Source organism: Manihot esculenta, chromosome 7 (assembly GCF_001659605.2).
Source record: "Manihot esculenta cultivar AM560-2 chromosome 7, M.esculenta_v8, whole genome shotgun sequence".
NCBI lineage: Eukaryota > Viridiplantae > Streptophyta > Magnoliopsida > Malpighiales > Euphorbiaceae > Manihot > Manihot esculenta.
In genome coordinates, this window is record NC_035167.2 from 4,900,502 (window position 1) to 4,914,013 (window position 13,512).

Genomic DNA, 13,512 nt, shown 5'->3' on the forward strand with positions numbered 1-13,512 from the left:
ATCCTCCGCCAATGAACAACACATTCAACAACAACTTTGCCTATAATGTGCAACCAATCCAAATATGTCAACCTCCTTCTCATTATAGCAATGGCTTTCAACCCATGTATGGATGTGGGGATCAAGTTTGGAATATTAACTCCATGCAGAAGGCCGCCATGAATGATCATCTTTTAATGCCAACTGGTCAGGAACTCATCCATGGACGTGGGGATCAAGTTTGGGATATTAACAGCATCCAGACAACCACCATGAATGATCATCTTTATGTGCCAACTGAGAAACCTGTATTTGGATGTGGGAATCAAGTTTCTGATATTAACTACGTGGTGACGGTCGACATGGATGGTTATCTTTTAGTGATAGCTGAGGAATCCAGTCTTTTGCTCGAACCTGCAGCTGCTGAGAAAAGTACTAGAGAATTTGATGTTCAACCTAACTCTTCAAATCAGCCTATGCCTGTTGAAGGAGCTTATGATCATGCATCTTCAGTGCACAGGGAGGAGAGGCAGAGCTCCCCGTTTGAAATGCTGCAATATTTTGGATAAATTTCGTAAACCCCATTATGGATTTTGCATTTTTTTTTAAATATAAAGAATTAAAAGCTTCTCGTATTTTTTTATTTCAGGATCTGATATTTACTTTGTGACAGAGTGATACAGAACAAAGTCTTGAGTATTTTAGCTATTTACACATGTGCAAAAAGTTAGAATGAGATTTTTTAGGATAAAGTATATTTTAGTTTTTAAATTTTAATGTAATTAATGAATATTATTTAAGTTTTTTTTGTCTTGGAAATTTGTTGCCAAGCAATATGGCAGAAGAAGAGTTTGGGTTGCAAAGCAAAGGGCTTTTTACTTTGCCTTGCGAGTAAGAGCTCTTAGAGTAAGTGACACCGGAGATGTGAAAAAAGCATTATTGATATCCATAGCTAGCTGCGGTTCATTGTCTTTCAATCTCCCACATAGAGAAACAAGCAATCAACTACCAATCTGCTTGCAATTAGATTCAAGAACAATGCATAGGGATTGACACAATTTAATAGAATTCTCAATTTTAAAATTAAGAATTAAAAAAATTCAATTCTTTTAACTTATATAATTTTATAAAACTTTATTAATTTTTTTTAAATGAATCATACCAACAGCATATTAAACGAGAGATTCATGATTAAGTTTTATTTCTATGAAAATTAATTTTTGTAAACGAAATAGTGTATAAAACACTTACCATTCGTTTTTTTTTCCCACTAGCCTGATAGGCCAAATTATAGTCATGTCATCTACCATCTAACCCTAATGATTTTTTTTTCTTTTGTTACTAAAGAACACACAACAATACTCCCTTGGCTTGGAACTCCATGTTAAATATTAACACCTAAAATTATGAAAGAAATCAATTAAATTAAATTTTTAATTCCAAATGAAGTGTTAAAATAACGAAAAGTAACGGTTAGTGATCAATGATAAGATGCATTTGCCACAATTCCCAGCAAGGCAGGTGATTTGTAGACGTGTAGGCACACAGAAAATATCAAGTGCAATCTTAATTGAATATGCAATACACTGGATAATAAAATACATCAACAATGATGACCTAACCAATCGGAAACACAAATATTTAAAAAAAAAAAAAAAAAAAGGAAAGGAAAAAGAATTGAATCAATTCTGCCTTTCACGTGAACTATCAGACTCTAAAAAATATTATACTCCTGCATCAAAAACATCTAATAGAATCAATCAATGAAATGACATCAGCATAACAACATTATATTTACATAACTGAAATTTGTTGAAGTCATTTCAGTATTTTCATCCATCTGAACAAAAATACTCATACAAATGGCATCAAACTCTTTCAGCCAGAAGCAGTTGTTCGAGTTCCTCCCTTCGCCGCTCCAATTGCTGTGATTTTAATTCATGTTAGTTGATATACAAAAATAATAGTTAAAGACTCTGTCTTCACAGGTATACATTAAAAAATTAATTTTCCTTTTAAGAGTCTAATAAAAACAGATGCATATTCGCACTACCTGGTGTGTGGCAAATCACAGTATACTTGGAATTATCTTGTGCACTGTTTTGAACAATGGTTTGTAAAAGTAAATTCTAACCCCCAAATGCTGTCACCTTAGTACAGACCTTAGTTATTGATCACCATAAACAGCATAATTTTACTCTTTCTCATGAGAAATTTTCCACATTCACCCTTGTGATTTGTAATTATTGCTCACAGCATGTAAGAGTTTTAGAGAGAACAAACTTTTTTACTTATTTTGATAGTCTTATCAGAATGAGTGAAACATATGGTTCTCATTTTAGGGATTGCATGAAAATAAAAATATTGAAGAAACCAAGTAAAATCATGTAATTCATCATCATCATCATGCTGACCTACATTTAACATCCTACATCCTAGGTTAGCAGGTGAGGACTATATCTTTACTTGCAGACAATGAGCATAGTGAACGAGGCATTTATTGAGCTCTAAGAACACCTATTTCCTTTTATCTCTAAAAAAAAATTCCAAACCATGCCATGACATCTACAATATGATTTCACAAATAAAGCATAATTGCATAATTCAGAGTAACAGTAAACATATGCAAACTCGGAAGTGAGTCGCAAACAAAAGCCCTAATGGGACCTATTACAAGTTTTATAACCTATCATTTGTTTTTAAGGTAATGTTTAACTTACCTCCAGATCCTTGACTGCCTGCTCCCTTGTAATTTCCTTCTGCTGGCGAGCACGTTTAAGAAAACCAATGCATAGAACTCCCTGGAAATTGAAAGTGTATTAATTATGATTTACTTTTCGAGTGAAATAAGTCAAGATACGTATGTCTTGAGTATTAGAACTGAACTAAAACACATGAAAAATTACAGCAAAATAAAAATCAAAATAACTCGTAGACTGGTTGTGGTGGTTGGCCATTGCTTGATAAAAGTTCTCAGGTAACAGAAAGGAAATTCATCATCATATAACCTGAGATAAAAGTTTCTTCAAACTCCAAAAAAGTTAAGTTAAAAGTAGGGGGTAAATACTTATTTTTGTTATCTTACCGAAACAAGATAGACAACACCACAAGCAAGAAGCATATAACTTGCTATATTTTGCAAAAGTATAAGGTCCTTCTTGCTTGCTGAATAGTCAGGGAAAGCTCTTGTCATGACTGCAACACTGAACAAAGTAATAAATCCTTTAAAATTAAATTCATATTGTTCAAGAATCTCTCTGTCTTTCTATTGTCTCCATGAGAATGTATTTGTTTGTGTGTGCAATACAAATGAAGGAGAAAAAGGTGGTTCTTCCTAAAACATAAAACATACAATATCTGCAGCATGCCCCTACCAGCCCAATACTCCAACACCTGCAAAATGTAGAAAATAGTTTACCAAACGATTGCAGAAAGGTCAACAATTGATTTAATTGTCAAGTAACTCTATCTCCATGTCGGCTAGACCTGAATGAAGTCTACTGTTTGTATTGGTATACATGCATTAGGTGGAAGCATTTTCAAGTTTAATTTCCATGTCATGAGTGAAACCCAATACAAGAAACCTAAAATACAGAGCAAGGATTCACACCACATTGGTGGTTCTCTTCTACTCGAAAATTTTGTTTTATAGAGCGATAGATGTACCATATAAAAACATTTCCATTTTGAATCATTCTCGTATTAGAATTCAATTGTATTTCATTAAAAGAACTCAATTTATATAATTTTTGTAAGAGTTCATGTGTTTATAATTATATAATTCATTTGAATTCTATTGTTCAGAATGCTTGGAAAGTAAGTAAATGCAATTTTATTCCTATTTCATTCCTTATTGACAAATAAACATAGCTAATTTAAGTAGGGGTGTTCTGGGTTTTCAACAGGATATTTTATTAAATATATTGAACTTTTGCAAAATCATATCATTTTTGCAACAATACAGTTTTTTTTTTAACTAAAATTAAATAGATTCCAGTAAGTTTGAACTTTTCAAGTTTCAAACTGAGATCTTCTAATAAATAGAATACTAATTCAGTGAATCTGAATAGCCTGCTCTACACGATGATTGCTAACAAGTTTTGTTTTTTTTTTTTTTTTTTTTTTTTTTTTTTGTAAATCATGGCATTCCTCATTATGATGGGAAACAGAAGGGTTTGTTCCTTCAACTAGTCAATAATAATGGAGCTTGCTTGAATAAGTATTTGTTAAGAATAGGCTGCTCTAGAAAAGAAAAGATATTTTTCCCTTAGTAGATAAGAGTTAATAAATAATTATTTTTGGAAAAAAAGGGAAAAAACAAATTGTATGTTATGCAGGAACTGCAAGACAATTCGTTTCTAACTAATTTCTAGCCTGTGTTATTTGCTTTAAAGATGCTAATTAAACACGACGAGAAACTCCCGCTCTCTCTCTCTCTGCAAAACGACAAGTTTGAACCTGATTGGTGTTTTCTTGGACTTGAGGGTTTAGAGATGACATCAGGAAAATAAAATTTAAGGATTAATAAGATAACATTTCAAAAGGGAAAATAAAAACCTTCCAGAACTTGGTGATAAATCCCCATTCCGTCTCGGCGACCACCACAAAAAACGCAATCACCACCGCATAACACCGGAAAATCCCATCGAATACCTAGAAAAACCGATTAATTCACAATCAATACCTCACATAAGCACACATATATCTTTGAAATTCCAGTGTATAAGAAAGAAAAGCACACATCGGATCCATTCTTAAAGGAGCGAACGGCAGAGAGAACGTTCACGGCAATGCAAAGAATGCCAACAAGAGCCGTTACGAAACTAAAGCATCTACACACAACCAAAAAGGGGTCTGGCCCCGCTCTTATTCTGGAGCTCGACGATAACCCAGGCCCGGCCTCTCCATCTCCTCCTCCTTCTCCTTCGTTTCTCGCCATTTGTTTCAGGAAACTAAGAAAATTGAAAGAATCAGCAGCTTCAATCGAGGAATTTTGTGTAATTTAATGAAAAATCTTAGTGGTTTCTCTGCAGGTTTGGCTTGGAGAGTTCATTTTCTGGTCTCTCTGTGTGTGTTGTGTTTTGCAGTTACGTTGGAAAGCGGGATTCTTTTTCTTTCACCTGCTGTTCAAAGAAGCAAAGGCAGACAGGCAGGTAGGAAAATGACAAGTGTCGGTTTGAACACGTGTCGGTCGAGATCATCTTCACCTTTCAAGCTATCCACCCATCGACGTCGTTTTATCGATAATCTCGAGAATTGTCCTTTTTGGGGATGTCACGTTATTTGTATTTTACGTATTTATATGGCAAAACACGGATTTTACCTCTTAAATTTTACATTAATAGTAATATAAGTTTTTAAATTCTTTTAAAAAAAATTTCATATTTTATCACTCCTATAAAAAAATTTTAAACATGTAGGCCATGGTTGATAGTTCGATTTAAATAGAAAAATTTTATTAAATTGAATTAATTTAAAATTTAATTTGAATTGAATTATTTTAAAATTTTAATTTTTTTTTCAATTTAGTTGCATTTATATTTTTAAAAATTTTAATTATTTTAATTTATTTTATTTTTATAAAAAATTTAATAAAATTAAATTAAATTAATTAATAATAATATATTATTTTTTATAATATAAAAAAATTATACTATTAATAAAATTGAAATATATATTTCAGTTAAATTTTAAAAAATTAAAAATAAAAATTTATTAAAAAGTTAAATCCATCAAATTGAATTAAATCAAACTGAATCAGATCAGTTTAATTCGACTCGATTTTTATTTAAAAACAGTTCGATACGGTTTTATAAATACTAAAAATTTTAATTTTTGATTTATTTACTTCAATTTTGAACAGAATCGATAAATATTCATCCAGAGAGGAATATTATTCGGTTTAAATTTAAAAAATTAATCAAATCAAATTTAAATATAAATTTAATTTGATTTATCTGATAATTCAGTTTAATTTTATAATTTTAAAAAATTAATTTATTTATTTCGATTTAATTTTATTTTAAAAAAAATCAAAAAACCAAACTGAAGATATATATAATATTTAAGAGAAGTTTATACACATATGTATATTATTGCTTGGTTGTTAAAAGTCGTCCATTTTCAAATGATTTTGGCCCTTGAAATTATGTATATATTCATCCCTACTTTTTAACCCTAACCCCCTCCTCTTCTCCCATTAATGTCATTGGGCTACCTTCGTCATCTCCTCCTCTAGGATCTCTCTTCTTTCACCTATGGTCTTATTCTTCTCGACTTCGCATTGCTCTCTTTCCTCGTCACCATTAAACTCTTTATCTAACCAAATATCTTCTTAATCTCCATCACCTTTTGCACTTGTTCTCAATTTCCGATTTCTATTTTATTGAAGCATTGCAAGCAGCTGTCATATTATTGTAGGAAGCAGAGGAAAGTAAATCCATTCTCCTCTCTCTTTCTCCCGACGAGTGAGTTTCATGCATATGGGATGTTCATTTTGTTTTTATTGTTTGTCTATTTGTAACTTACCAAATCCTTCTTCCTCTGTGACTATCTATATGAGTGACGTGAATATGAATATTGATTCAAGATTTTCTTGTATATATATGTAGACACCGATTTAATCTTGCAAATTATTTGCTTTGGTGCACAAGGAGAATTCTGAAAATATTCGTTAAATCTTGATTATCTTGTTTATAAAGGACAAATATATGTTATTTGTTGAGACGTAAGACTAATCTATTAGCTAAAGCCATACTAGTTGCATCTTAGCGTCGTTTGGCTCATCTCTTAGAAGCATGACATATGATGAACTGTAGAAGCATGACATATGATAAACTGGTTCCTGAGTAAAAAGAGAAATTTAACAGCCCTGAAGAGAAGTCCCTCGTCCTCTGTTTTTAATCGGTCACCTAAGAGCCAACAGAAAGAAGAGAAGAATAAAAAACAGCTTTTGGATGATGGGTGGAATTTCTATATATGAAAATGATACAGAAATGTAAAGTTGGTTTGGGTTAAATTTAAATTTAAATCATCTTTCACCCATCATATAACACATAAATTAGTTTTGTAATTGAATTCAACCGATTCATTTTATAAGTTTTTTTTTTTTTGTTGATTTTTGAAGTTAACCAAAATCTCCAATACTACCTGATATGTAATCTATTTAGATGAATTTATTTTCTCTTTATCCGTCTACAATTATATTCAAATTAAATTATATTTATTCGTTAATTAACAAAAATCAATAAAAAAATATAAAATGAATGAAATATTTAAATCAATCTAATATAATTATTTAATAAAGTGAAATGAAATAAATATGTGAACCAATTATTTCATCTAATTAGGGATTGGGTTTGAAAATGTTAATGGAGAATAAGCTCCATACATATATATATATATAATGATCTTTTCATGCAGTGTGTGAGAAACATATGCACTAAGTGAAATTGATAAAGGGGTCTTCAAAGTGCAAACAGGGGAGGAAGCCAGTAGATGACAGTTGAGGGAGATAATAATTTTTCTCATCATTGACTATAAGAAAGGACATGGACTAATCATAAAAAGTTTAAAATTGGCGGATGTCTTTTTAATTAATCAAATTAATTTATAAAGATATTTTGATATAATTTAAAAAATATAAAAATATTTTAATTAGTTAAATGAAATTATAAAAATATGATAGTAATTATACATTTTTATTTATATTAAAAAGTTGAAAGACTATTCATCGCACTTTAAAATTTAATTGTATTATTTATATAAATTTTTATATGACCTTTATTTATAATATATTATTATTATTGATGATACATAATATCTATTTAAAATAATGAAGTATCACCACCACAAGATAAGGGTAATATGGCAAGAATTGAATAAGTGAGAAAAACGGTCCTATCACAGAAAAGAAAGATCGGAACACTTTAACACCTGAATTATCATCAAGTCTCGCCCCCTTGACAGACCGAGTTTTGATACAGAGTTGCTGTTATCAGGCACAGTCCAGTATATCGCCTGTGATCGTGGGATCACTAATCTCTTAGCTGGCAATGCATTATCGGGCAGTCGGCCACATCATTGCCGAATTTTCAAGAAACAATATATTTATCTCTATTTTCTTACAGTATAAAAAGAAAATTATCACAGAGACAAAGATACGCTATATGTAGTACTACTCAAACTCTAAGTAGTCTATTACATTCTCTCTATTCTTAGGTATTAATTTAGGCGTTAGAGTGGCTATCGTGGTCACCTACTACCGCCTCACGTTTTCTCTTTTGCAGATTCTATCCAATCACAGCACAGTCTCATTCCGGCTATGTCATCAATCTAATCTCAACAATATCATTTGGTTCCGTTGCCAGAAAATCCATTAAACCTTCTTTTGGATCACGACCGATTCCCTAATCGTCTGCCCTCACTCAAGATGGCCGGAAGTCCTACGACTACTGTTAATATCACTACCAACGAGAGAGTTATCATTTCCTCTACCCCAGACAACCAGGAAAACACGTCCCCAGTGATCAACAAAGCAAACATTAATAATTTAAACAACAAGCAAATAATCCAGTATATCCAAAGGATGCAGGTCACTTTCAGGCAGTATAAGGCTCAAGAAGCGTCTAAAATAGACCTTAGAAGAAGGGACGAAACCTCCACAGACACCCCAAGGGCCCAAATGGAAGCAGTCAAATTACGACATAAAGAAAAGTCCAAATCTGAAGCTGAATCGGATGAGGCTCCGAAAGGAGTGGACTGGAAGTTAGTACGGGTCGTACAAAGATACCAAAAAGAACAGGTAGAAGATTTTAGTTTAGATAGTTTCTCGCCTCTTTCAGAAGAAATACTAGCGTTTTCCTTTTATGCCAAGTTCAAGTTACCCAACTTAGACAAATATGATGGAACGGCAGACCCTAGAAGTCATCTTGCCATTTTCAGGATGACTATGTAGCTTCAAGATGTAAATAATTTTGTGTTATGCTAAGTATTTCCGTCAACACTCTGGGTTTAGCTTAGAAATGGTATCAACACTTAAGCCTATGTTTAATCCAAAACTTTACACTATTTGCTACGATATTTAAATCCAGATTCATCACCTGCATACCTCCCAAAAAGCTTTCCTTGGACCTGCGGAAAATCCACCAGGGAGAGGGAGAATCTTTAAGGAGTTTTATTTTTCGTTTCAATACTGAAGCTATACAGGTGGAAGAGTTGAATCATGAGATAGCATGTGAAGCATTAAATAAAGGAACTCACAACGCTAAGTTCATGGATTTCTTAATTAAAAACCCAGCCGCAACGTACCAACAATTGATAGACAAGGTCTAAAAGTATATCAGGTTGGATGATGAGGTTCAGACACTAAAAGAAAAATAAGAAGGCAAATCAAAAGCTAAGTCAAAGGCCCAAGAGATAGGCCCATGAAGGAGATTATAGGAGCTACCCCATCTCATGAAAAAAAGATGAACAGAGTAAGTATAAGAATTACACTCCGTTAAGTGACCCACAAACTCGTATCTTGATGTGGATCAAGAAAAATGATAAAGAAATCAGGTGGCTGCTCAAACTCAATCCCGAGAAGGCAGAAAAATGAAACAGGACCAAGTATTATCGCTTCCATAAAGATCATGGCCACACAATGAAAGAATGTTGACAATTAAAGGACGAGATCGAAAGGCTTATAAAAGATGACACCCTCCAAAAATTCATGAGAAAAGGAAAAGAAGGGCAAAGGTCTGAGTCCGAGGAGACAACCCCTAAGACAACTCCTAATAGAAAACCTGTAGGAGTCCCACATGTGATAACCAAAGGACCTAGCGAGGCATAGGCAGCTTATAAACATAATTATTAGAAAGATAGGGAACTTTTGGAGGCCTTAGGAAATATTCGCCCATGAGGATCATTCGCCCAAAATCTCATGAGAGTTTTGGTACCGTTCATATTTTGACAGCAATTTAGTTCTACCCTCATATGCAAATGGAGAATATACTTTTAATAATAAAGCCAACGAAGTATTTTCATATGGTATATTCTTTGGACCAATAAACCACTCGGGTGTTGATCCCACGAATTAAGTCCACAAGGCAATTCACTCCAATCCAGGTCACAAGGCGGTTTCCTCTAGACCACTCAAGCATTGGTCCCACGAATTAAGGCCACAAGGCAGTTCTCGCCAAGCCAGGTCACAAGACAATTTCTGCCAGACCACTCGGGCATTGGCCCCACAAATTAAGGCCACAAGGCAATTCTCACCAGGCCAGTTCACAATACAGTTTTCACCAGATCATTCGGGTGCTGGCCTCACGAATCAAGGCCACAAGGTAGTTCTTGTCAGGCCAGATCACAAGGCATTTTCTCCAGACCACTCGGGCGTTGGCTTTGTGAATTAAGGCCACAAGGTAGTTCTTACCAGGCTAGATCACAAGGTGATTTTTGCTAGACTAATCAGGCATTGGTCCTATGAATTAAGGCCACAAGATAATTCTCGCCAAGCTAGGTCACAAGGCGGTTTCTGCCAGCTCAATCGGGCATCCCGCGAATCAAAGCCACGAGGCAGTTCTCGCCAGACCAAGTCACAAGACAGTTTCCGTCATACCACTCAAGCATTGGTCCCATGAATCAAGCCCACAAGGCAGTTCTCACTAGACAACTCGAACATTGGTCCCATGAATCAAGGCCATAAGGTAGCTTTTGCCAAGACAAGCCACAAGGCAAGTATCCACCGTACCTCATGTTTGGGTGTTAGTTCCATTTTGGAAGCTCACTAAGTCTCTTATTTTATGGCCATAAAATAAGTCACCAATTAGGCGGGTGTTTGCCCCTTAAGCAAATTTTTCTTCGAAAAAAAAAAGTACACATAGAGCATATAAATGCTTAACGGAAATAAAGACAACATTTTCATTAAAAAATATAAAAAGTTAAAAAAGGCAGGATCATCAGCATCATTTGCTCGAGTTTCCATTACATTGACATTTTCGGGAGAAACCCGAATAGAGGGTATATCTTCAACACGCTCCTCGTTGACGGGAGTATCTTCAGCATGCTCCCTTTTACCCTTATTTTCTTACTCGGGGAGGATGTCATCTATCCAGAAAAAATCCTCAAAAGGAAAATGTTTCATCAACTCCTTCTTCATAAAATCCTGACCCTGAACAAACATCTCTCCACCTTGGATCACTGTCTTCTAGAGTTTCACCGTGAGCTCGGCTGCCTTGGTTGAGGCAACCCGGGCCTCTCAGCTTAAGCCTACAGCCCCAAGACTTGGCATTGCAACAGGGTCATTTGATCCTCGACGAATTTAGCACTACTCTCTAAGCCCAGGTTAGAGGTAAAGGTCATGTCAAGATTTTGCTTTTAATTCCCCCTCTTGTCCTCCCTTAATGCTTGGACTTCTTCATCCAGTTTGATATACTTCTGGACTTTGTCTGTTGACACGTTGTGGCTAGATTTTTTATTAAAGAATGCATGAACTTGACGTTGTGTGTTTCTTTCTTTAGTGCTTCACACGCTATCTCATGATTTAACTCTTCCACCTGTATTACATTGACATTGAACCGTGAGATAAAACTCTTTAAAAACTCACCCTTTCCTTGGCGGATCTTTCGCAAGTCAAAGGAAAGTTTTTTAGGAAGTATGCAAGGAATAAATCTGGATTTTAATAACGTAGCAAACTACATAAAGTTTTAAATTAATTTTGAGCTCAGATGTTAGTACCATTTTTTAGCCAAACCTGTGAGTGTTGACGGAAACACTCAACACAACACAAAGTCATTGATGACTTGAAGTTGCATAGTCATCCGCCAGGTGGCTTCTGGGATCTGCTATTCCATCATACTTGTCCAAGTTAGGTAGCTTGAACTTGGTTAGGAATGTTTCTTTCAAAATTTCTTTTGAAAGAGGTAAGGCCTCCTCCATGCCAAAATCATCCTCTTGTTCCTTCTGGTACCTTTGAATAGCTTGTACCAGCTTCCAGTCTACACCTTTCGGAGTATCGTCTAATTCATCTTCTTTGACCTCGGCTTCCCTTTGTACCGTTTCTTAGTTGCCTCTGTACGAATCCTCAGGGCATCAACGGGGGCTTCTTCCCTTCCCATGGGAGTCATGACTGACGCCTTCCCCCAAGTTTTGTACTTCTCAAGAGTAGCTTGCAACTTCTAGATGTATTGGAGCATCTGTTTGTTGGTCAAATTGTTGAGATCTGCTTCATTGAGGATGTATTTTTCCCACTACCAAGGGTGAAAGAGATGATAAAGCCCTCATTGGTAACAACCTTAGCAGCAGCTCGTGAACTACTGGCCATTTCGAGAGAGAAGAGGAAGATTTTTTTTTTAAAAGAAAAGGAATAAGAGACCGACTTTAATCCAAATGAACAGAAAGGATTAAATGGATTATTCCCAGCAATGGAACTAAATGATGCAGTCAGAAAACAAAGCTGTGCTATGATTGCCTAGAGCTGCAAGAAAGAGAACGTGAGATAGTGGGTGTCCACGGCAACCACTCCGACGCTCAAGTCAGTATACTAGAGAATAGGGATAATGTAATGAGTTGCTTAGAACTTGAATAGTGTAAGAATTGCATACCTTTGCTTCTATGATCATTCTCATTTTATACTGTTAGAAGATGGAAATAAATATAACATTTACTGATAATTCAGTGATGATGTGGTCGACTACTTGATAAGGGATATCACCAACTAATAGGTCAGTGATCCCGCAATTACATGCGTAATAGAGATTCGTTGGACCTTGCCTGATAATGATAACTTTGTATCGAGACTCGTCCTATCCAGTGAAGGGCGAGCCTTGATGATGAATCGGGTGTTGAGTTATCCAGGTCTTCCTTTTTTTGGGTGGAAAAGTATTTCCCACTTATTAAATTTTTGTCGCATGGTCTTATCTTGTGGTGGCAGCTCATAACTTATTTTAGGCGATCATTACGTAATATCATTATTATTTATAATTATTATAAGTTATTGTGAGTAAGATTTTTTTTATAATACAAAATTATATATAATTTTTAAACTTTATTAAGGATAGTGTAAGAATTGAAAATAAATGAATTTTAATTTTGAAATTAATCTAAATAAAAATTATATAAAATTTAATTAACTTTCACACTTTAATTATACCAAATCAGTAGAATTGAATTGAAACTAATTGTTTCTCTCTAAGAGTTTTAGGGAGAGATTTTCTCTAATTTTTTTATATTTTTGTCTGAGGCATAGGGCCTCATCATTCAAGATTCCGCTTGCCTCCCCTGCCCAATCGGCTCTCTTCTTTGCTCAGGGTAAGTTCTCCTCTCTATCTTTTTCGGATGAAAGTGTATATATATATATATTTTTTCTTTTGTTTGTTTGCCAGCATGAGGTGTTTTTTAGTGAGAGAGTTGTTCTTTTGTCATGCCTTATTCATGCGTTTGTTGGTTGGTTTTTTTTTTTTTTTTTTTGGTTTTAGATGGAGATCCCTTAGATCTGAGCACTGAGGTTTTATTGCCGATGAAAATGGTATCATAGTTTCAGATAAGTGCCTT

General features: G+C 34.4%; 1 protein-coding gene across 1 annotated transcript; it reads right to left on the minus strand.

Annotated features, from left to right (window-relative positions):
• Window positions 1-1,701: 1,701 nt before the first annotated feature.
• Window positions 1,702-5,088, minus strand: LOC110619229. The gene is made up of 6 exons (XM_021762528.2): window positions 4,721-5,088; window positions 4,537-4,632; window positions 3,332-3,372; window positions 3,065-3,182; window positions 2,700-2,780; window positions 1,702-1,904 (listed from the first exon to the last, which is right to left on the minus strand). Exons 1-6 carry the CDS (start codon window positions 4,916-4,918, stop codon window positions 1,848-1,850), a joined length of 591 nt encoding a protein of 196 aa, XP_021618220.1. The 5' UTR covers window positions 4,919-5,088; the 3' UTR covers window positions 1,702-1,847.
• Between the last annotated feature and the right edge of the window lie 8,424 nt (window positions 5,089-13,512).